Genomic DNA, 23,196 nt, shown 5'->3' with positions numbered 1-23,196 from the left:
AATTAATTTTTGAGAGCTACTCTGGGCTTTTAAAGCTGTGCTCTTCTACATACTTCATTTTCCTTTGCCAAGAATTCAGGCTGTGTAGAAACAGAAACCCATGAGTCTGAAATTCATCAGAATACTGTAGTTGCTGGATAGGCTCTGGCTTCTGCTGTTTGCAGCTCCAAGTGCTCCTACTTGCACGACCCCTATATCATAATCCAGCTCTCTCTCTCTGGGTGTGTCGTGTCCCTCGCCTGCAGGAAAAAGAAGGGGTGCAGTGGGAGCCAAAGGAGGAGGAAGAAGAGTACGAAGGGGAGCTGGACGATGCTGAGAAGGAGGAGGAGGACGATCACATGGAATACTGCCGCGTCTGTAAGGACGGGGGCGAGCTCTTGTGTTGTGATGCTTGCATCTCATCCTACCATATCCACTGCCTCAACCCGCCGCTTCCTGAGATCCCTAATGGGGAATGGCTGTGTCCCCGTTGCACGGTGAGGGCACTGGGAGAGAGGGCATCATGCTGGATTTCGGGGTGGGGTGGGGGAGTGGCTGTGCTGTGAGAAGAGGGCAAGAGAGAGAGACCAGCCAATGCATTGACTTGTCAGTAAGGCTCACTGGTTACATAAAGGGTTGCCTCCTGGACAAGAGGCTTTGGTGGGTGGCCAGACTCCCTGTGTCTCTGACACCTTCTCTTTCCCATCCCCAGTGTCCCATGCTAAAGGGACGGGTCCAAAAAATCCTGCACTGGCGATGGGGGGAGCCTCCGACACCAGTCGCTGTCGCCCTGCCACCCGATGCCAACCCAGACGATCCACCGCCCAAGTCTCTGCAGGGTCGTTCCGAGCGCGAATTCTTCGTCAAGTGGGTCGGGCTGTCCTATTGGCACTGCTCCTGGATAAAGGAATTGCAGGTACAACTTTGACTAAACTTGGGGCTGAGGCAGCTATGCCTTCGGACAAAACTCCATGCCTCGTCAGAGAGTGCGGGACCCCAAAACTGGAAATGAATGGTGGGATGACAGTGCTGTCAACAGCACACAGGGAGAGCTTGGAGTGTCTGGGCATTTGAACCCCTCCACATAGCATCATTCAGTCTTTGGGCAGCTTGCTTCTGGTCTTTGCCCTGCCTTCGTCCTTCGGCATAAACTTAAATCAGTGTCAGCGCAACCGTGGGCTGGGGTGAACTTCTTCATTCCCTCTCTTCTGCCCCCAAGGACTGCCACCTCTCCCCAGCACCTCCCAGCACTCCAGCTCCAGCAGTGTTGTTCTGCTGTTGCTCTCTGGGCACAGGCAACCAGGAAAGATGCCAGCCTTGTTTGTGCAAAAACCACGTCCGTTTGAAAGGTGGTATATTAGAATGGGAGAGCAGCAGCAGCAGCAGCAGCAACAACACATGTCTGTCAATGCCAATGATAGCCAGAAGTCCCAACTACTCTATGTCCCAACTACTTCTAATGACTGGATGCTGAGCATAGGGATCACCATCATCAGGGTGCCCTGTATGTGAGCCTCCCTTCAGGCACGTCACTGGCTTCATCAGAACCATGTGTGCTGTTTCTCTTGACCCATCATGGCAGAGGCTAGGTGGCCAGTGATCAGGGGTGCAGTTGCAGTGGGTTTTCTGTATCAGCATTTGATTCAAATCCTTACATTTCTCATTCCCGTCTACTCAGTTTCTCACCTTTCATTTTTCTTCCCTTTCTCTGCCCCCTCCCCCCACAAATCCCAGCTTGAGATTTTCCACCTGGTGATGTACAGGAATTACCAACGAAAGAACGACATGGATGAGCCCCCGCTGCTTGACTACGGTTCTGGTGATGACGATGGGAAGAGTGAGAAGAGGAAGAACAAGGATCCTTTCTATGCCGAGATGGAGGAGAAATACTACCGCTATGGCATCAAGCCTGACTGGATGACCATCCACCGTGTTATAAACCATAGGTCAGCTTGTGTGTGTGCATGTGCACACTTGTGTGCGCATAGCTCATCCCCTATCACAATGATGCCATGGCTCAAGGGTGGTGAACCTGCAGCCCTCGGGCCAGATCTGGCCCACTAAACCACTGCAGGTGGTCGACAGGCATTGACAAAACTGAGCTCCTCTTCTCTGCAAAGGCAACTCTTTTGCTGGAAGGTCTTCCTGATCAGGAAACAGGAAGGCATACTCCTTCCTGTTTCCTAAGCATTAAGACCTCCTGCCAATAGCACAGCATAGGAAGGAGGAACCTTTGTAAGGTCAACCAGTGGGGCTTTCTTACCCATCACAATGCTGGCTTGAACCTCTCTCCTCTCCTCTCAGCCCAGCACTGCAATGGGGATGAGTGCCATGCATACATCCTAGTGTGGTGTGTGCCAGCATATGTCTGTGTGTGATCTGCATGTGTTTGGTTTGTGCATGCTGCATATCTGGCAAGTGTGTGTGTGTGTGTGTGTGTGTGTGTGTGTGTGTGTGCATGCAATCCTCGGACATTGGTCAGTTTTGAATGTGGTCCCTGGACCTGGGAAGGTTTAGCCGCTTGTGCCATAGCCCACGGCCAGTGCATTGTTAGTCCTGATGAGACCTAGGCGTGTGTTGGATACTTTGCGGTGGGCATTTGTGGGGTCACCCAGCGGGGAGTAATTGAGGTATAGGTGTTGGCAGCCTGGCCACTCCTGGGAACCCCACCTTTCTTTAAAGAATATTTAATCCTCAAGGTTCTGAAGAATCAAATGGATTTGAACGTGACCTTTGTGCGTTTCTCCAAGAGAATCCTTCTAAAAGATTTCCATATCTTCATGATATTCACCGGCTTAGCCATGGTGGCCTTTGTTGACTTAATCCCATCAGATGCCTTTCGGTGAAACAGAGTAAGCAAACCCAGTTTGTGTGTTTTCTTTTCTTTCTGCTTCCTTCTCTCTTTTCTCTTTGCGCCGTGAATTTACTGCGTGCAGCATTGACAAAAAGGGCAACTACCACTACCTGGTGAAATGGCGTGACCTTTCCTACGACCAGTCCACGTGGGAGGAGGATGAGATGTTGATTCCCGACTATGAGTACCAGAAGCAGGCCTATTGGTTTCACAGGTGAGGAAACTATGAGGGTGGCAGTGGGGAGGGAGGCACTGAGCAGGGCAGGATTGAGCTACCTGGCCCAATGCACCGTGGGCCATGCCTGAGTGAGACACAATGGGGCCTTCCTCTCTCTTCACCCCCCTCACTCTCCAGAGAGCTGATAATGGGTGAAGACCCTGCCCAGCCCAGAAAGTACAAGAAGAAGAAGAAGGAACTGACGTCGGAGGACCCGCCCAACTCCCCCACCAACGATGTAAGCTCTGGGATGGTGGCTAGCAGTGCAGCCACCCCTCTGCGGTGCTGTGCAGCTGATGGGCCCAAGACGTTTTAAATGGGGATCATTTCAGGGGTGGTGTCCAGAAGGGAGTGAGCCTCTGTCCGTGGGTGTGCATGGCTCTCACCTCTCTGCTTCTCTGTCTCCGGACATCCTTGCAGCCTACGGTGAAGTATGACAGCCAGCCACGCTTCATCACGTCCACAGGGGGCACGCTGCACATGTATCAGCTGGAAGGCCTGAACTGGCTGCGATTCTCCTGGGCCCAGAGCACAGACACCATTCTGGCAGATGAGATGGGCCTCGGCAAGACGATCCAGACCATTGTCTTCTTGTACTCGCTGTACAGGGAGGTAAGCCAGGAGTGGTGGCCTGGGCATGTTCGCTCTCTTTTCCATTGTCTGAAGTATGTGAGTCTCTCTCTCTCCCCCCCCCCCCCCGCCCCTACCTCCTGCGGAAACCTAACATTTACATGTCATTGCATGGCCCTTTCCTTATGTTGTGACCCAGGACTTCTGAACTGGTTCTCTTCCTTTTCTGATCATGCGCCTTCCCAAGTGTTACAAAGAAAGTGCTGGCTTCCTGTCCTAAAAGCTCACAGTCCTAAAAGTAGAGGAAGGGGGACAGGAGTATTCATGGGACAGAGGGGGGAAATGGGTTATAAACCTTCCAGTGAAACTCTCCCACCTATTCCAGACCCCTTGTGTCTTTCCAAGAAAGAAAGCCAATAAAGTTGCTTTTGCCAACGTTGTCTTTGTTTACACAGTTCCACCTTTCAAAGCAACTAAAAGTGCCCCCATACTCCTTCTGAGACCCCATTCCCTGTTTGCCTAGCCCCTCTCCCCCTCTGAGATGGAATGGAAGAGATTCTCTTTGCTTCCTACCTCAGGCCCATCCATTCATTTCCACTGTTCTCCAACCAGATTGAAGCCACCGACTATTCTCCTCCAATCTGCTTTGGATGTCATAAAGCAAGTTTCCTGCCACTTGTTACTTCCCTCAAAACCTCCACCTTAGCTCTCATTTTATTTGGGATTTCCCTTCAGGATTTCTGAAGGGAGATGGGCCTCGTTTGTTGTTTGGAGTTTGGCCTCCCTGCTCTCCCAAGCTTCTCCCCTTTGGGGTTTCTTCATGGGTGAGTGTTCTGGAGCTGAACTATTTCTGCAGGATCCTACCCGTCAGCATGAGCTAGACCTCAAGTGCTCCCTCCCTGCTGTCCTCCTCTGCCCCAACCACCTCCTGTCTTGACCTCCTCATGGCAGCCTCCCAATGAGTGCCTGCTTTGCCAAGACATCTTGCTGAAGTACTAGAGCCGCAGGCTTTTCTGAAAGGCGGTGAGGCAAGGGAAAGCCCGTTGCTTAAGCAAGCAGCTGAGTTGCTGTCTGCTCCAACTGCTGATCTGTCTGAAACCTTGAGTGGGGCGAATCCTGCCACGTTTCCCCAGATTCTTTACTCCATAACAGAAATATCTGGCAGCAAGCAGCCGTTCTCCATAAAAGAAAAGGTGCACATTTAATCTCTGTTGTAGGGCAGCTTCCTTGTTGGTGATGACGTAGGAAGCACACAATGTGCATATGCTTCTCTGAACACGAGCGTGAATGCATTTGGGAAACCTGATGGGGCCAGATTTCCCAGATACATGCAAATTTGCGTGCAACATCTGCCTGATTACCTGTTCCATGTGGGAAGCATCCGTGTTGTGCTGGTGCTTCCTATCGCGTTCATAACGTGTGGAGCCATCGCCAGCCTTGCCTTGTGTGATGTAGATTATATGTCTTTTGGGCACTGACCATATGAGGTCTCTGTGTTCTGTATACCGCCTAGCACAGGGTTGGTGCTGAATGAACGTCTGGTAGGAGGAGTGCATCAGCCCCAGGCAAAGGGTCCTTCTGTGAACAGCTGTTACTTCTGTATGAACAGCTGCTGTGACTGGCTGAGTGTCAGTGATCCCAGCAGAGCCACAGGAGAACCTTGCTCATTCTGGCAGCCAGCGTTTTATGAATGGATTTCTCTTTGCCTAGCTGAGCCCCTGGGAGCCAAAAGCAAAGAGCCTGAGAATTGCTGCATCAGGCTGAGTCAGGGCTGGGAGCTGCCGGTGGCCTCTTTTGACTCCTCACGAGCTGCAGACAGGAAAGTTCCTTCTAGTTCACATGTGATTTCATGCTCTTCCTCTTTTCTCTCCCCCCCCCCCGCTCCACCAGGGCCACACCAAAGGGCCTTTCCTGGTCAGTGCTCCGCTGTCCACCATCATCAACTGGGAACGAGAATTTCAGATGTGGGCACCCAATTTCTATGTGGTAACCTACACAGGGGATAAAGACAGCCGCTCCATCATCCGTGAGAATGAGTTTTCTTTTGAGGACAACGCCATGAAGGGTGGAAAGAAAGCCTTCAAAATGAAGGCAAGTGCAGTGGGGGTTTTCCCCCACCTTACAGCAACAGCAGCGCTGACTCTGCAGCTTCCCATGGGCCTCATATTGATTGTGGTCAATATAATTTTGCTCCCCACCAAACTTTGAGGCGGAAGGCAGCTTGTTAACCCCTTCGCTTCCAAGCCCCACAATGCTGCCTAGCCAGCTTGCCTTTCAAATGCACAAGAGCTCCAAACTCTTCCCCCACCAAGGAGAACCGCATTCAGTGGTGCCATGGAGCAGATGGTGGCTATACGTTTTCCCACCTTCCGTATTTCTCCTTTTTGTTTTCAGAGAGAAGCTCAGGTGAAATTTCACGTCCTCCTTACCTCCTATGAGCTGGTCACCATTGACCAGGCTGCCTTGGCTTCCATCCGGTGGGCCTGTCTTGTTGTGGATGAAGCTCACCGACTCAAAAACAACCAGTCCAAGGTGAGGAGAGCTGTGTGGTGGTGAAGCCTGAGCTGGCTTGTCCTGGATAAATGCCAGGATTTGGGACTCACCTGTGGTGGGTGAGGGTGGAGGAAGGTGGAGGGAGGGAAGAAGGGTACTCTGATGCCTGTACTGCTCTTGCTTTCAGTTTTTCAGGGTGTTAAACGGTTATAAGATCGACCACAAACTGCTGCTCACTGGGACTCCTTTGCAAAACAACTTGGAGGAGCTGTTCCACCTGCTGAATTTCCTCACTCCTGAGAGATTCAAGTATGGCTAATTTTGTGCTTCCTTCCCCCTGTTAATCAGAGAGCTGGAGGGGCTTAATCTTAACTCCTCTCCTATCTGTCATTGACACACTGGTTTGTCATCTACCTTCAGACTGGGGTCCCTGTCCACAGTTTCCCCTCTCCTTTCCAGGTTTGCATCCACCAGTAACCTTTTCATCCAGTTCATAGCTAGCCTGAACATAGGGTGGAGTTTCCACCTAATCTTCCACCCAACTGGAGCTTGGTAGAACAGAGGGGCTGAGTCCTTCCACTCTAATCACAGAAGGCCTTTGGATAAGTTCAGCCTTCATAAGCATGAGGGGGGCCTGGTGAGCAAGTTGGCAGAAAAAGACTTGGCTGAATGTGAAAGGACAAGCGAATAGCAGATCTCTAGATAACCTCTTCTTAGTTGTCCTTCATGCCAGCATTATAAGACCTAGTGCCTAACAGCTGATCCCAAAATGTGGTGGGCCATCTGCCTCACAGCACAGCTCTGGTGTGAATGTTATACAGAAAGCGGTTTGGAAAACCCATAAAAGAGGAGCATTTGGGCATCTGAAAATGTATATCTGGAGAGATGGCTCCCTCTGCTGACCAGACATGCACACTGCTGGCAATCTGGCATCTTGGTCACTCCCAAGTGAAACTTAATGCGACTTCTGGTGGCCACAAGGGATTTCCGTTTGTCTGAAACAGATGTCTAGTGATGGGGGCGGGCTCCTCCCATCAGCACTGGAAGCTAGACTTGTAGAGGCTTCAAGCTCTTTCCAGGATGGGTGGAGAGGGCCAGGTTACATTTTCGCATTTTGGCCCTTTGTTAACTGAGGAACCCCAGCTGCTCTTGCCTCTCCAAGGCTTAACGAAACTAAAAGACGGCTTCTTTCTTACCTCTTTCACTGACTTTAGGGCTGGAAAGATTTTTATTTGGTTTCGTGGTGTCTTTTACACCGAGACTTGCAAAGGAACTACAAATCCTGCACGTCTGTGGATTTGTTATTTCTTTCCACCTTCCAACTAAAGATCCTGCCTTCACAGCCTTCAAATTTGACACCACATTAACACCACATAAATTATCCACTTTTATTTATTTATTTAATTTAAAATACGTTTAGTCACTTTTCTGGACAAGAGCCTTAGCATCAAAATTTAAACCTTAAAAATCAGTGCACAGTTTAAAACTTTAAATAATAATAAAAAACCTAATACAGTGGCACCTTGGTTTAAGAACAGCCCTGTTTACGAACAATTCAGTTTACAGACCCCGCAAAACCAGAAGTAGTGTCCCGGTTTGCCTCGGTCTAAGAACGGAATCCGAATGGTGGAAGGGCACTAGCGGCGGGAGGCCACATTAGGGAAAGCACGCCTCCGTTTAAGAACGGTTTCAGTTTAAGAACGGACTTCCGGAATGGATTAAGTTCGTAAACCGAGGTACCACTGTGCTACAAGTCAGCACACTTGACAGGTTTCCACCTGTCATCCAAAATGAATAAAATTTAGTCTAACTCACTTATCACCCAGGTAATTATTGTCGTGCCTTAGAGAGCAGTTGTATACCACCCTTCATCTGCACATCCCAGGGTGGCTCACAAGCTAAAATATAAAAGCACAAAATACATGACAAAAACAAGAACAGAAAACCCCAACCAATAACCCCCCTCCCCTCCCACAAACACATTTAAAAGGAGTATAGGATGTTAATCGACCCAAGGCCTTGTTGAAGAGGAACCTGGTGCCTAAAGGTGTATAATGAAGGCGTCAGCCAAATCTCCCTGGTTCCTCAATTCTGTTTGCCCAGCCAATTTCTCCCTAGAAAATCCACTTTGTATTGCTGTTTGTCTTGATTTAGTGCTAAAGAATGGGTTTTTTTCCAGGGAATGTGGTGAGGTAAAGGCAAAACCACTTGGATCCATGCCTAGAAAGCAGAGGACAAGCAGAAAACTGCTTGGACCCATACTTTCTAGGCACAGGAAATGTGGGCAAGCCGTCCCTGTCTGAAACCCTGGAGAGCCACTGCTGCCAGCCAGTGTAGACAGTACTGCAGGGGTCGGCAAGATTTATCTCACCTGGGCCGGTTCACTCCAGCAGAGATCCCTCCATGGGCCAGCATCTGTGTCTGCGCAGACGCGATTTTCGGCACTGCGGAAGCGAGTTTAGCGCAGCACGTGGGGACTCGCTGAGTGGGCGGCTCAGTTTGGGGGTGGCTCGTGGGCCAGTTAAACGACCTTCGTGGGCCGCTTGTGGTCCATTGCCTTAGGTTGCCTACCCCTGCAGTACTGTATGTGGCAGCTCCCTATATTATCTATGCTTCTATATACTGTATGCAATCACAAAATATTTTAGGGTGGGTCACAAAATTTAAATGAATAAAGAAAATGCAATTTAAAACCAATTTACTTTTTATGATCCTACCCCCACTCTGCAAGCCATTGTTTTAAGGAAGCTGGGGGGGGGCGCATGACTTGGTTAGAACTGGGGGGAGTTGAAGGATGGGGCTTTCGTTTCATTAAGGGTGCCCTCCCTTCGTTCGCCTGCCCTAATTTGAGCACCAGGCTTGGGGGATCTTTGTGACAGATCCTCCTTCAGATACTTCCCCCAGCCCAAAATCCCTTCCTTTCCCTTGCTTGTGTGCAGCATTCTGTTGGCCTGAAATATCCCCAGAGGTGTACACGTAACAGCTTCTGTCTCTTTCCCACAGCAACCTGGAAGGCTTCCTGGAGGAGTTTGCTGACATCTCCAAGGAGGACCAAATAAAAAAACTCCATGACCTCCTGGGACCCCATATGTTGCGCCGCCTCAAGGCTGACGTCTTCAAGAACATGCCGGCCAAGACAGAGCTCATTGTCCGGGTGGAGCTCAGCCCCATGCAGAAGTATGGGCAGGATTCGGGGAGGAGAGGCGGTATGGGGGACTGTCCTTTCCATGCAGAGTGCCAGGGTGGTGGCAGATATGACCTGGACTCTAGTGGGGTGGGGGCACCGTGGTATGGATTTACAAGTGGCAGTGATGGCTCTTGGATCAGGGAGGGGAGACCCAGTGAAACAGAATTTGGGGGAGGGGGAGCTGGTCTGGCCAGGATGGAGGAGAGTCAAGGTCCTTAGGTTCTCTGCAAGAATAGTTACATTCGGGGGGGGGGGGGAGCAGTAGACCAAAGCATGCCGGAACCCAAGACTCTGGTCTCCTTTCCTCCAGATTGTTGGGAGGGCGAATGGGAAAAGACAACTCATTGAATGTTAAATGTACTGTATTTCTCTCCCTCTCTTTTTGGTAAAAATCTGGCAGATACTTCTGTACGTGGAGGGGTCATAGAGTCTCTCATGCTACTCTTTTTCTCCTCCTGCTGTTCCCATTATTCTCCCCCTGCCCCCCACCCAATCAGGAAATACTATAAATATATCTTGACCCGCAACTTTGAAGCTTTGAACTCCCGTGGTGGCGGTAACCAGGTGTCCTTGCTCAACATAATGATGGACCTGAAGAAATGCTGCAACCACCCCTACCTCTTCCCTGTTGCTGCGATGGTATGTCTTGCATTGCCCAGCCGGCTGGCAAGGGCCTGTGCAGGGCCAGGGCAGCTCTCTCCAGCTGGAAGGAGTGGGCTCATGTTGTGGAGCAGGGATAGGTTGCTTTTGGCAGGCAAACTGGCCCACCTCCTCAGTTAGCCTCTGGCCTTTGCCTAATCCCCTGACAGTAAAGAATAGACCCAGCCAGATGAAACCACCTGCCTGAATGGCGATGGCTATGCTTTGTCTTGGCAGGAATCCCCCAAGTTGCCAAGCGGTGCCTATGAAGGGGGTGCGCTCATCAAGGCCTCTGGGAAACTGATGCTGTTGCAGAAGATGTTGCGGAAGCTAAAAGAGCAGGGCCACCGGGTGCTCATCTTCTCCCAGGTGAGAGTGGTTGGGGGATATATGGGGCCTTGAGCACCTGGATGCTGGTTGTGTACAGGGTTGAGGAGGACGGGATGGAGAAGAAAAAGATGTGAACAACTTGTTGTGTGTTTCTTCTCCTATGGTTACAGCATACAAATAATGTAATTTCATGACATAATTTTTTCCTAAATGTTATGGAGGTGTTGGGATGCTGTTTTCTGTGACATCATCTGTTCAGTAAGAACAAATTAGTCTCAAGTGCAGGCATGCAGTGTACAGCAAGAATGCTAGTGATGAATGAGAAGGCACTATCAATCTCATTTAGGAATATGAATGCCCAGAGGTAAAAATGAGGTTTCCTCATTTTTCCAAGGTATTCCTCCCTTCCCCCTCTTATTTTTTTTACAGTGGAATTTGGAAAGGAAAAGAAACCCCTCCAATGAACTATTATCTCTTTTAGGATATTGCTCTTTAAGGCAGGGTTTTAAAATATTAGCTGTACAGTACTCTCTCAAAATTGTTTCCAGTAACTTTGTACAGTAATATACAGCACTAGGAAACTGCAGTCTCTGCATATACAGTAGATATGAACAACTCAATTCCAATTCTGTTAGGCTAAAGAAAGACATAGAAATAAGAAGTATACTGTTGCTTCTTGGGCTATGGAGGAGAATTTTTAGTATTATTTCTTTTTTTTCCTTCCTGGATCTTGTTTATAGTGGAGACTGTTTGTAAGCCCAAACAATTTTGCTTTCCACAGTGTTAGTGGTTATTCTATCCCCCCACCCCCGTTTCCCCAACTGAGAATTTCCAGAAGTACTAGATCTCTCGTCTCATTTATGGGTATCTTTTCCAGATGACAAAAATGCTGGACCTACTTGAGGATTTCCTTGACTATGAAGGGTACAAGTACGAACGGATTGACGGGGGCATTACGGGGGCCCTGCGGCAAGAGGCCATTGATAGATTTAATGGCAAGTATGAAGGTTGTGAGCCTAATGTTTGAGGGCAGAAGGTGGGGCTTGACCTTTATATATCATTACAGTACCGTGACCTCAATTGTCTGTAGAAATGAGCCTGCCAAGGATCTCCTTCAGGTGGAGGCTCTCTCTGGATTGGGACTAGAGTGGGTTGTAATGATCTACATGCCCCAAGAAGAACCCCACTAGATCAGACCGAAGGTATATCTATTTGAGGATCCTGTCTCCCATAGTGGTCAGCCAGCTGCTGATGGAGAACCTACAAGCCGGGCGTGAGGGTCAGTTGCAACGGTCTTGTCATGGTTGAGAAGTCAGTGCCAGAATCGGCATCCAAAACTTCAGCCTTTGTCAGAGGATAGGAGTTGCAGGTGTGCCAGTAGGCCAGAGCAACACTATAGGGAATGTCCAGTAGAAGGAACAAAAAATCCTGAAACAGCAACTCCTCTTCAACCGTCTCTGTCTCTTGCATGGTCACGAGACAGAACAGGGATGTAGTTTGCTAATCCAGACTAGACTGCAAAAGTTGGCTGTATGTTTTCTGCCTTTCCTGGGCAGCTGAAGGATCCAGCTCCTCAATAATGGATGGCGGACAATAATGGACATTCATGGTGAATCATAGAATTGGAAGGGACCCACAGAGTTCATCTGGTCCAACCCCCTGTAATTAAGGAATCCCAACTAAAGCATCCATGGCAGATGGCTATCCAGCCTCTGCTTAAAAACCTCCACGGAAGGAGAGTCCACAACCTCCTGAGGGAGTACATTCCACTGTCAAACAGCTCTAACTGTCAGAAAGTTATTCTTGATGTTTCGTTGGAATCTCTTGTAACTTGAAGGTTAAGCATGATGTTTTTGCATAGCTCGGAGCAGGCAGCCATAATTTTTACTCTGGAGTGACATGATATACTTGGGAATCTGCTCCCAAGCATGAAATACCTTTTGCAAAGCAGACCTGAGCCTGACTTCTGAGTTCAACTTTGTGTTCTGAATTTTGAGTCCAGTTCATATGTCTTACCTCCTGATTCACTCACTGAGGTCTTCATTCTTTTTCAGCCCCGGGAGCTCAGCAGTTCTGCTTCCTGCTCTCCACGCGGGCAGGTGGTTTGGGCATCAACTTGGCCACAGCTGACACGGTGATCATCTTTGATTCAGACTGGAACCCTCACAATGATATTCAGGTAGGCTCCTCTCCTTCCCTGATCACCCCCCTTCCTCCTTATGGACTTCTGTTTTTAAGGAGGTGGCTGGTGCTGTGATGTTTTTATTGTAATGCTCTGCATGTTTTAATAAACTATATATACACTGTGTATGTGTATACATTATTTTTATTTTTATAATTGCTTTTTTCTATGTTTCTAGATGTTTCTAAGCATCTAAAACATCAGGGGGAAAGGTGGGATATAATAATAATAATAATTCTGTAGATCCACCAGAGGTTACACATAAGAACCACTTTGAGGGTGTGGTTGTGGTTGGTGTTTTTTTACAATCAATATATTAATTTTATGAAGTAAATAAACAAAAAACAAAAAAACCTTGCTGGATCAGACCAAAGGCTGATTTTATCTATCATCCCTTTTTCACCCATTAGCCAATCAGCGGTCAATGGGTTATAGACATTCCCACAATCCGACTATGCAAGCAAAATCCTCAGCATCCCAAGAAGCTTACTTTTCATTCATACAGAGATAATTTTTAGTCAAAGTTATTTTCTGGCCACAAAGATAAGCTTGGCCATGTACCAGCAACGCCTGCTAAAATTTCTAGGCTGGAGTGAGGCTGATTTCAGCACTCCCACCCAAGGCATGGATAAATGAAATGAATAAAGCAAAATCAGCAAATGCAAGGAAAGTAGTTTTCATCTATTTTATTCAGGTACCAAATTAGGCATTTTGAGAGAACAGCATGAGAGAGGCCTGTATTGCAATTGACCCTGAGCCCTTGGAACAGAGTGGATAATTAAACCTTAGCATGGTATTTGCCAAGTGATGATGGTTCTTACTCATCTGACACACCCTCCAAACATTTTTTGGGTCTGTGTTTCCTGGAGTGTGAGGTGTAGAGGTGACCCTCCCCTCCCTCATGCAGACACAGAGCAATCCCTCAGCAAAGGGGAGCTGTGGCCGGATGCATTGGGGAGCCCAAGCTATGGCATCTACCAAGCTGGCCCACAGTTACAGACCCATGTGCTCACAGAGTGAAGACAAGGGAAGAAAATCTGATGGCAAATGTGGAGCAATGAGTTTTCCAACAGGCCTCTTTCATGTACAGGGTGTTTGGGTTAATTCTCTCTATTCCCCTTTCTCTGCGTTTTCTCCCTTCCCTGCCTTCTCATGGTTTGGGTGCTATTGCAGGCCGCTTCTAGAACCAAAGTCACTAGAGGTCTCTGACATCATTGCAGATCAGCCAGTGGCTAGGGACAAGTATACAGATGGGCAGCAGCCTACTTTATCCTAAAACATCTTCAGATGTAACCATTGCTGCAAAGCAGTCCCGTTCTCTCTCCCCCCCCCGCCCCGTTTTTAGCACACATACTTTTGACCATAGCAGCATACCAGATGTGGAGCATAAGAAGAGCCCAGATCAATTAGCTCAAAAGCCTATCTGGTTCACCATCTTGGTTCCTATGGTGAGAAACGCAAATCAGGACTTAAGGGCCATAATCCTCCCCAAGCCATTTCATCATTACCTGACTTTCTTGGGTTGTTTTTCACCCCCCCCCCCATTTTGCAGGCCTTCAGCAGAGCTCATCGCATTGGCCAGGCCAACAAGGTGATGATCTATCGCTTTGTGACACGGGCATCTGTGGAGGAGCGTATTACGCAGGTGGCCAAGCGGAAGATGATGCTGACTCACCTGGTTGTCCGCCCAGGCCTGGGCTCCAAGTCGGGCAGCATGTCCAAGCAGGAGCTGGATGACATCCTCAAGTTTGGCACTGAGGAGCTCTTCAAGGACGAAAACGAGGGTGAGAGGATCGCTGCTGTGGGTGATGCATCAAGAGGCAGGCAGTTGTTTGCAATGTCCAAGGGTTATCCCAAGTAGAATTAATTGCAGTAGTCTAGCTTCATGCATATTAGGAGAGGAATAACAGTTCACATTGGGAAGCTGAACAAAGGAAGCTATATTCTTTTAATCAGACAGAGCTGCTGAGCAGTGCGCTTGGCCTCTTCTGCCACCTGGGCTGCCAGGTACACCAGCGGATCTTGCTGTGTCGAATGATGCAGGTACTTCTTGCTGCAACCATTGCAGGGTAAAGTGTACTGTGCAGAATCAGGGTTTGGGCTGAAGGTGAAATCCATCGATCATAAATTGCAGCAACCTTTGTGGTGAATTTGGCAGCAATCTCCCAGGTCTCAGCCTCAGTCTCCTACCCCTTGCCCCCTTTTCTTCTCCTCACCTCACTACAGGAGAGAACAAAGAGGAGGACAGCAGTGTCATCCACTATGACAACGAAGCCATTGCACGGCTGTTGGACCGTAACCAGGATGCCACCGATGATGCAGACGTCCAAAACATGAACGAGTACCTCAGCTCCTTCAAAGTGGCTCAGTACGTGGTTCGGGAGGAGGACAAGGTCAGTCGGACAAGGCAGCTGTGATATCATGGCTGATGGTTCAGTAGGCCACAAGGCTGTGCTCCAGGGCTTACAGATGAGATGTCTTCATGAGCCTGAAGCCATGGAGCAATGGGTGCAGCGTGTGCGGCTCCATGAGGTCGCTTGCAAAGGGTGACTGTTTTTGTGCTAGTGTGTGCATCCCAGTGACTCCGACCTTCTCTTTGCTGCCTCAGATTGAGGAGATTGAGCGGGAGATCATCAAACAAGAGGAGAATGTGGACCCTGACTACTGGGAGAAGCTGTTGCGGCACCATTACGAGCAGCAGCAGGAGGACTTGGCTCGCAACCTAGGAAAAGGGAAGCGTGTGCGCAAACAGGTCAACTACAATGATGCGGCCCAAGAGGACCAAGGTCAGCATTTCGGGGTCCCCTTGCGAGGATAGGAGTGGCCACCTGGCACTCTATGGGCTACTGAACCTATCTCTGAACAAAATGACCCCAGATTTTAGGGACCCTATCCTGACCTCCCGCCCCCCCCCCCATTCTCTTGTAATTTGAAACCTGCAAATGCGGCGGGGGGGAGAGTGATTTTATGCATGCTCGGAGTGGCTAGTCCTCAGGAAGTATTCCTGATGGAGGTTAGAGGGAAAACAGAGCCAGAACTGCATCTCCTTTGCGTTGTGTAAGGTTTTACCAGATTCCATCTGCTGAAAGTGCGTGCGGACTGTGGTTTTTTGGGGGCAAGACATGGAGGTAGGACTGCTTCTCCCATCATGCAGTGGAAGGAAATCTAGACTAACATGCCCCCCTGAAAACCAACCTGGTCATATATTTGGTCACTGGTGTCTTAAGCGATTTTCAGCTTTCAAAAAAGGGGGTTGGTGGTTGTGTTCCAGTAACCTCTCCAGCACTTTGCATGGAAGTGATCGTCTGGTGATGTGGGGTTTATGGGAGGGGGCAAGAAGCACTGAAAAAGCAAGAGCCTTGTACTGCTTGCAAACTGGCCTGATGCTGTTTCAGACAATCAGTCCGAGTACTCAGTGGGCTCTGAAGAGGAGGACGAAGACTTTGACGAAAGGCCAGAAGGTGAGGGCTTGTTTTTCCTTCCTCTCCTGCATGTGGTGTGCCCTGAAAGGAGCCTGAAGACTGTGTAATAGTCCAACTCTCGGCCCAGGGGAGGGATCCTCCCTCTTTCCATGCTCAATCCACAGCTTGTGAGCTCCTGCCAAGCAAAGAGAGGGAACAAATCTATATGGCTGGTTGGGAACAGAGGTTTGCTCTTGTGCAGCATTCCATCAGGGCTGTGAACTATGTGTACACGCGCGTTTTTGTGTTACTGATTCTTGACCTACGCTGCCTTGTATTGCACCTAACAAACCCCGTGGGACTTGCTCTTTCCTGGTGGCCTGCCTTCCTCTGTGTGATGGGAGGTTGCTTTCTATCACGGCAGCCTGCTGCACATGTCTTTCTGGGATCTCAGCCAGCCAGCCAGCCAGCCAGCCCTCCCTCCCTATTGGCATGCCAGGAGGAGGGCTGCGTTCTCTTCCTGGCTTTCCCGGGCCAAATGAGTGTGTGGCCTTGGGCAGGCCAGCACAAGGGACTTTGGTGGGACCTTCTCCATGTCCTGCCTGCCAAGCCAGGAGAGGCTTTCTGGGCACCTGGCCATGCCTCGGCAATACTAGAGCAGTGGAGGGATGTGATTGTAAGCCTCTGTCTCTCGCTCTGCGTGCCAAGGTCGCCGACAGTCCAGACGGCAGCTCCGGAACGAGAAGGACAAACCTCTCCCCCCGCTTCTGGCACGAGTTGGTGGGAACATTGAGGTGAGAGGACGGCCTTGCAGGATGGCTTTTGAGTGGTGGGAGGGGAAACATAGATGGGACAGGTCCACTTCCCCAACAACCATTTGAACTGTGGAGTAGGAGGGAAAGGGGTACTGGACCGGAAAGGGGTACTGGAAAAGGAGCAGTGCTTTGGCTTAAAGGTAGAGGGACCCCTGACCATTAGGTCCAATCATGACCGACTCTGGGGTTGTGGCGCTCATCTCGCTTTCTTGGCCAAGGGAGCCAGCATACAGCTTCCGGGTCATGTAGCCAGCATGACAAAGCCACTTCTGGCAAACCAGAGTAGCACACGGAAACGCCGTTTACCTTCCCACTGGAGCGGTACCTATTTATCTGCTTGCACTTTGACGTGCTTTAGAACTGTTAGGTTGGCAGGAGCAGGGACCGAGCAACAGGAGCTCACCCCGTCACAGGGATTCGAACCGCTGACCCTAGGCTCTGTGGTTTAACCCACAGCGCCACCCGTGTCCCTCTGCTTTAGCTTAGGTGTTATTTATTTTTTATTTCATTAAATTTATGCACTGCTTGATTGTAAAAAAAGCAAGCAAACATCAAAGCGGTTTACAAAATCTATGTGTTGTGGTACAGCTTGAGTGGTGGGCAATTTGGCAAAGGTTACGCTCTGTGGGCAAGTGGCTAATTTCCTAGGTTTCCTAGAAGAGTTAGGGGGACCCTAGCAGTAGCCATATTAGTGACGCTTTGGGGATGACCCTGGCTTTTGTGCCACCTTCCTTCAGGTGCTCGGGTTCAACACCCGCCAGCGAAAGGCCTTCCTGAATGCCGTCATGCGCTGGGGCATGCCTCCACAAGATGCCTTCACCTCCCAGTGGCTGGTCCGGGACTTGCGGGGCAAGACGGAGAAAGAATTTAAGTAGGTGTCTTGTGTGAGATTGGCGTCCTGCGACATTCCACTTCCCAGGGGGAAGAAGGGTTCATCCTGCCTCCTGATTAACAAGTTTTGAGGATCCTCCTGCAAAGCAGCTATAACCAGGGTTGTCTAAATGTCACAGTCCTACTGTACAAGCACAAACACACAGCATCTCAAGATACTTATTTTCATAAAAAGCAGACTCTTTCTAGACATTCTGGCCACAAAGATAAGCTTGGCTGCATACCAGCAATGCCTCCTAGAACCTCCAGAGCTCAAGGGAGGCCCATCTTCAGTACTCCCCCTGCTAGTATGAACAACTGGAACGTCTCATACAAAATAAGCAAATGCAAGGAAAGCAGTTTTCAGTCTAATTTGTTCAAGTGCCAGATTTGACATTTTCAGGTAAAGCCTGTACTGACCCTGTACCCTTGGAACAGGGTGGACAGATTAGCCCTAGGACGCTATTTGCCAAGTGATGGTGGTTCTTACTCATCTGACAAACCCTCCAAACCATTTTTGGGTCTGTGTTTCCTGGAGTGTGAGGGGTAGAGATGACCCTCCCCTCCCTCATGCAGACCCAGAGCAGTCCCTCAGCAAAGGGGGGCTGTGGCCGGGTGCATTGGGGAGCCCAAGCTCTGGCATCTACCAAGCTGGCCCACAGTTACAGAGCTATGTGCGCACAGAGTGAAGACAAGAGAAGAAAATCTGATGGCAAATGTGTGGGTCTTTGTCACAGGTGGGGTGTTTGGGTGCAGGTCCACATTCAGTATTTCTGTTCCTTTCCATTTCCTCCTCTCCCTCTCATCTCATGGTTTGGGTGCTATTGTTTCTGGAAACAAAGGCACTAGAGGTCTGTGACATCACTGCAATCTAGTCACTGGTTAGGAGCTGGCTTTTGCAGATGGACAGCAGCCTATTTCAAAAGATGGTAAGGTGCCATCCACTGCCACAAAGCAAGCTCCTCCTGCTTCAAACCCAAATAATTCTGTTCACAGCGGTTCACCAAATGCAGAGGATAAGAGGAAACCAGCTCAATCGGATCAGAGGTCCATATAGTCCAGCATCACCCCCACACACAGTTGCCAGCCAGTTGCCCCAAGCGGGGGAAGTCTACAAGCAGGACATGAGTGCAGTCACTCTCTCCTGCCCAGGATCGCCAGCAATGGGTATTGGAGGCAGGCAGCCTCTGATCCAGGAAGAAGCATACAGCTATTGATAACTGCCTTTAAAGTTGTCCAAATTGGCAGCCATTGGCACATTTTGTTTCTATAGGCACTTTGTGAAGGACTCGCCTTCCTTTCATTTTCATTGGATAATCCCACTGATTATGGGGGTGAAGCAAAAGCGCTTCTCCATACATTGCATAATTTCATACAAATTTATCACCCCCTACTTGCTTTTTTTCGAAACTAAAAAGCCCCAGATGTTTGTAGAACCATAGAATGGGACCACAAGTGTCATCGTCCAACACCCTGCTATCACAGCTAAAAAAATCTATTTCAGATGGCCTTCTAACCTCCATTTTAAAATTTCCAATAAGGAGACTCCAGCACCTTCCCTGGTATTCCAGTCCACTGCCAAACAGCTCCTACTATCAGGAAGTTCTTCCTAATATTTAGTCTGAATATCCTTTCTCATTTAAATCCATGGTTTGGGTCCTGCCCTCTGCAGCAGCAGAAAGCAAGTTTGCTCCATCTTCCATTTGACACCACTTCAGATCTTTGTTTTATCTGTTGTAACCTTTCTTCATAGGGGAGTTGCTCTGTCCCCTGAGCATCCATGGGGAAATGTATCAGGATCTTAACTTTGGTGCTCCCTCCCCCTTGCATAAATTCTCATTCAGCCTGTTGGATTTTATATTTCTCCAGGGCATACGTCTCACTATTCATGAGACACCTCTGCGAGCCTGGGGCTGACGGTTCTGAGACTTTTGCCGATGGGGTGCCCAGGGAAGGTCTCTCGAGGCAGCAGGTCCTGACACGGATAGGTGTCATGTCTCTGGTGAAGAAAAAGGTAGGGAATCTGACCATTAAGGGTAGGAAAGGCAGGTGAGTAAAGGGAAATCCGCCAGTTCCCTTAAGAAAATATTATGTGTGGGCTTCTTTCCTCTAAAGGAAAAGGAAGTGTTCTTGAGTATCTTGGTTTTCTTGTTCACCATTAACCAGGTAAATTCCAACTTTCTTCTTTTTGCTTTAAATAACAAGCCAATATTTTAGCCATCCTCTCTCCACAATCCCCATAGCTCTGGTGCAAATAAGCCAGTGCAAATTCATCTCTAGCATAATATAGTTAATATTATGTGCATTGCAACCTTCAGTTTGAAGAACAGGATGCTTAAAAGACAATTCACTATTTTCTCCAAATGCTCTTCTCGAGAAATTCTAGTCCGTCTCTTATAAAAAGCATATGCTATTATTACCTTACCTCAAATATAGACTTCCCATTCAATAGCCTGGGAAGAAGTAGTACCCTTATTATTTTCAAAGTCTTCAGCATCTCTTTGAATTTTAAAATTCTCATCATACAAAAGTGAGATACTTAAATGCCATGAGACCGAACCACAGTTTTTGTCTGATTTTAGGCTATTAGCATGATTTTTTAAAGGGAATGAATGGGAATGCCAGTATTTTGTTGTGGTTTTTTTTTCTGTTTGGAAACATCTTGACTGCAGAATCTCTTCTATGAGAGCCTGACTGAGTCCATGGGATCCTCCTCCCTTCCTCAATATTTCTACTGTTGGGCTTGTTCTTGCAGCCCTTATCTAACACAGCTAAAATGTGTTTGCTCACAGTGGGCTGCATATCTTTTTATATGGCAGGTGCAAGAGTTTGAACACATTAATGGTCGCTGGAGCATGCCTGAATTGATGCCTGACCCCAGCGCTGACTCCAAAAAGTCATCCCGAGCTTCGTCTCCCACCATCAAAACCTCCACCACCACCCCAGACCCCAGCTGCACCAATACCCCCTGCACCTCCAAGCCAGGTATGCCCCCTGGAGCATCTCTTGGTGGGGGGTGGGAGGAACTCCAAATCACTTCCAACTAAGAGGCCAGAGACCCTCCTAATGGGTTCAGAATCTGGCCAATAGGTGAAGGTATTTTCCTTCATGTTGCTAGTCTCTTAGGATTTCTATCCTGCCATATCTCTGAGCACTGGGGCTGGCTACATTTATTCATTCCAAATAGATATCATTCTCAAAAGAGCTTAGAATTTTGTTCCTGGGTCTAAGACGAAGTCGCTTTACATTGATACCGGTGTAAATGAAACCAGATTCAGTTTAAGAAGGTGGCTGTATTAATGCTAGCATACATTAGATAAAAACTTGGTTTGTTAAAATGATAAGCGTCATGTGGATTTGAATGGCTGCAGTTTATCTTGGCTTTGGATTGGTCCTAAGGTGTACAGGATTATAGTGCAAATGTGTTTTTGAAGAAGCAGAGGATGACTGTTACCTTGGTGTCCATCCCACCAGCTACCCCGGCTCCCAGTGACAAAGGAGATGGGGCAACCCTGGCAGAAAAGGAGGACCCAGAAGCCAAAGATGAGAAGCCGGAGAAAGAAGCCAAGGGTGGCGAGAAAATGGAGGTTGAGGTTTGTGTTTGTGCAAGGGAGGGGTTCTTTCAGGTGGTCCGCCAAGCAATAGAGCTGCGTGGTTTGGTGTACCTTGTGGGGGGAGATATTTTGGGAATGTTTTCAAAAGCAGTGCTCCTGGGGAAATTACCAGCATTGTTGCTACTGAAGGCAACAGCCAAACATTCTGTGGATGTGCCCTGCTCTCTTCTTCCCACTAGTTTTGATATTAAAGGCTTCTGGCCTTTAGAAACGACAGCATGAGGATTCCACTGTTAAGCAGTAGCTCCACTTGCAGACAGTGAAACTTCAACCACACAATCCCCTTTAGTAGCGCTACATCATCTCTAATTCACTTCCCTGCTGTGTGGAGTTCCTAGCAATGTATCACTAGCTCAAAGGGTGGTGGAAAATGGTTGTTATTTTGCATTTCTCAGCCTTCAGCCCCCGAGCAGCCCACTTCTGCCACCTTCTCAGGGGAAAAAGCGGAAATGGAGTCGTCCAAGAAGCCTGACCAGGAGGGATTGGTAGCACTTGGGGAGAAGGAGACAGAAGCCGAGCCCGCAGTCAAGGAAGAGAAAGAGAAATTGGGTAAAGATTTATAAGGATGGGGATGGAGGGGGAATGGTTCTAGATCTGAGCACTGAAGACTGTCCTTCTTTGGGAACGTGGGGAAAATGCATTTGAGTAATATAAGGAAGGTGCAAATGTGCCTCAAGAATCCTCACCTGCTCTTCACTGTCAAGGAATGTGGACCTGAGAAGAGCTTGTCATCAGTGGGAGCTCCAAACAAACTTCCACCTTGCTTTTATCTTCTCTGGATGGTGTGTGGTGGTGTTCTGGAGGTAGTGCCCATGGTTCTATGCCCCCCCTACACATGTCATGATAAGCAACCAATGTTCCGTTTTCAAAGAGGGCAAGAAGCTTTGGCTCTTCTTTTTTGGGGGAAATGGTAACAGATTATAGTGAAGATCCTACACAGCACTGTATGACATCAGATACTCCAAGTGACACCCCCATACCTCACATTTTCCCTGCACTTTCCAAAGTTCCAGATGCTGATCCCGAAAAACTCGTGGCAGATGAGAAACCCACAGAGAGTGACGAGAGTAAGGAAAAGGCTGAGGGAGAGGCACAAGAAGTGAAGAAAGGTAACATGGGCTTTATGAGGCAGAAGTGTAGAGGGATGAACCCAGATGTCGTCGCAGGGCTTGAACTAAAGCCCTTTGCAACCTAGAGCTGAATCTGTGTCACCATCCAGAGGTTAGGCAAGTTGGGGGAAATGAGCAGTTTAGGACTCTCACTGGGAAGGGGTCATGTGATACTTTCCAGTTTTTAATCCCCCCTCCCCACATTTTGCCTTGCCCTGGTTTCTGGGAATGGCCTGAAGGCAGGATTTGAAGGTCCTGTTTGGGAAAGGACAAAGACCACCAGTCTCTGATCCCCCTTCCCACTCCAGAAATTGGCTGACATGTGCAGGGTGACTCCACATGGTGTTGAGGGAGGGAGGCAGGCCTTAGATTTGAGGGTGTGGCTTATGTAGAATTTTGCCAGCCCCCTCCAGCAGGAAGCCTGGGAGAGGGGCACAGAAGCGGGATGGAGAATTCAGGGCTTGGTGGCCTCTTTCACCTCCCTGTTCTCACCTTCCCTCTTACAAGAAGAGGCAAAAGCCGAGAGGGAGCCTGGAAAAGAGCCCAAAGCTAGCAACATCAAAGATGAAAACCGGAACAATGGCAAGAAGGAGGAGAAGACCGAGAAGCCCCGATTCATGTTCAACATAGCCGACGGTGGCTTCACGGGTATGTTGTGGCTTTAGGTGCAGACCCACAATGTGGAGATGAGCCTGTGCTGGGATAGAGAGTGACCTGGCAAGTGTGTATGTGTGTGTAGGTGTGTAGAGAGCGACCCCCTCCCTTGTTTGGGCCAACTAGGGAAAGAAGCTCTCTCCCTTAAGTGGATAATGTGTGAACTAGGTCACTTAGTGTGGAAGTAACTTGTACTGTTTGAAACGTTGGGTGCCAGCTGGGTCACCTTGTGAAGAGAAGCAATGCACTTAATTTTGCCAGGAGTTCATCGAGAGTAGCACT

At 48.8% G+C, this 23,196-nt stretch overlaps 1 protein-coding gene across 4 annotated transcripts in view; it reads left to right on the top strand.

Annotated features, from left to right (window-relative positions):
* CHD3 (chromodomain helicase DNA binding protein 3) overlaps positions 1–23,196 on the top strand; it is a gene marked incomplete at its 5' end in the record, with an annotated part of 60,282 nt that overhangs the window by 31,606 nt on the left and 5,480 nt on the right. For all 4 annotated transcript variants that reach the window (XM_079951702.1, XM_079951703.1, XM_079951701.1 and 1 more), the window contains 26 exons: positions 246–476; positions 692–895; positions 1,714–1,925; positions 2,916–3,047; positions 3,189–3,288; positions 3,471–3,662; positions 5,511–5,715; positions 6,019–6,152; positions 6,301–6,422; positions 9,117–9,290; positions 9,798–9,939; positions 10,177–10,308; positions 11,147–11,264; positions 12,324–12,448; positions 14,004–14,235; positions 14,678–14,844; positions 15,060–15,237; positions 15,847–15,912; positions 16,561–16,646; positions 17,405–17,538; positions 19,407–19,551; positions 20,357–20,522; positions 21,012–21,130; positions 21,547–21,700; positions 22,159–22,260; positions 22,768–22,908. In XM_079951702.1, the coding sequence (XP_079807828.1) occupies positions 246–476; positions 692–895; positions 1,714–1,925; positions 2,916–3,047; positions 3,189–3,288; positions 3,471–3,662; positions 5,511–5,715; positions 6,019–6,152; positions 6,301–6,422; positions 9,117–9,290; positions 9,798–9,939; positions 10,177–10,308; positions 11,147–11,264; positions 12,324–12,448; positions 14,004–14,235; positions 14,678–14,844; positions 15,060–15,237; positions 15,847–15,912; positions 16,561–16,646; positions 17,405–17,538; positions 19,407–19,551; positions 20,357–20,522; positions 21,012–21,130; positions 21,547–21,700; positions 22,159–22,260; positions 22,768–22,908 (3,913 nt within the window). The remainder of the gene's footprint in view (positions 1–245; positions 477–691; positions 896–1,713; positions 1,926–2,915; positions 3,048–3,188; positions 3,289–3,470; positions 3,663–5,510; positions 5,716–6,018; positions 6,153–6,300; positions 6,423–9,116; positions 9,291–9,797; positions 9,940–10,176; positions 10,309–11,146; positions 11,265–12,323; positions 12,449–14,003; positions 14,236–14,677; positions 14,845–15,059; positions 15,238–15,846; positions 15,913–16,560; positions 16,647–17,404; positions 17,539–19,406; positions 19,552–20,356; positions 20,523–21,011; positions 21,131–21,546; positions 21,701–22,158; positions 22,261–22,767; positions 22,909–23,196) is intronic.

This window comes from Podarcis cretensis (genome assembly GCF_951804945.1).
Source record: "Podarcis cretensis genome assembly, chromosome: 13".
NCBI classification, from domain to species: Eukaryota; Metazoa; Chordata; class Lepidosauria; order Squamata; family Lacertidae; genus Podarcis; species Podarcis cretensis.
This window is presented reverse-complemented; position numbering and strand designations above follow the sequence as displayed.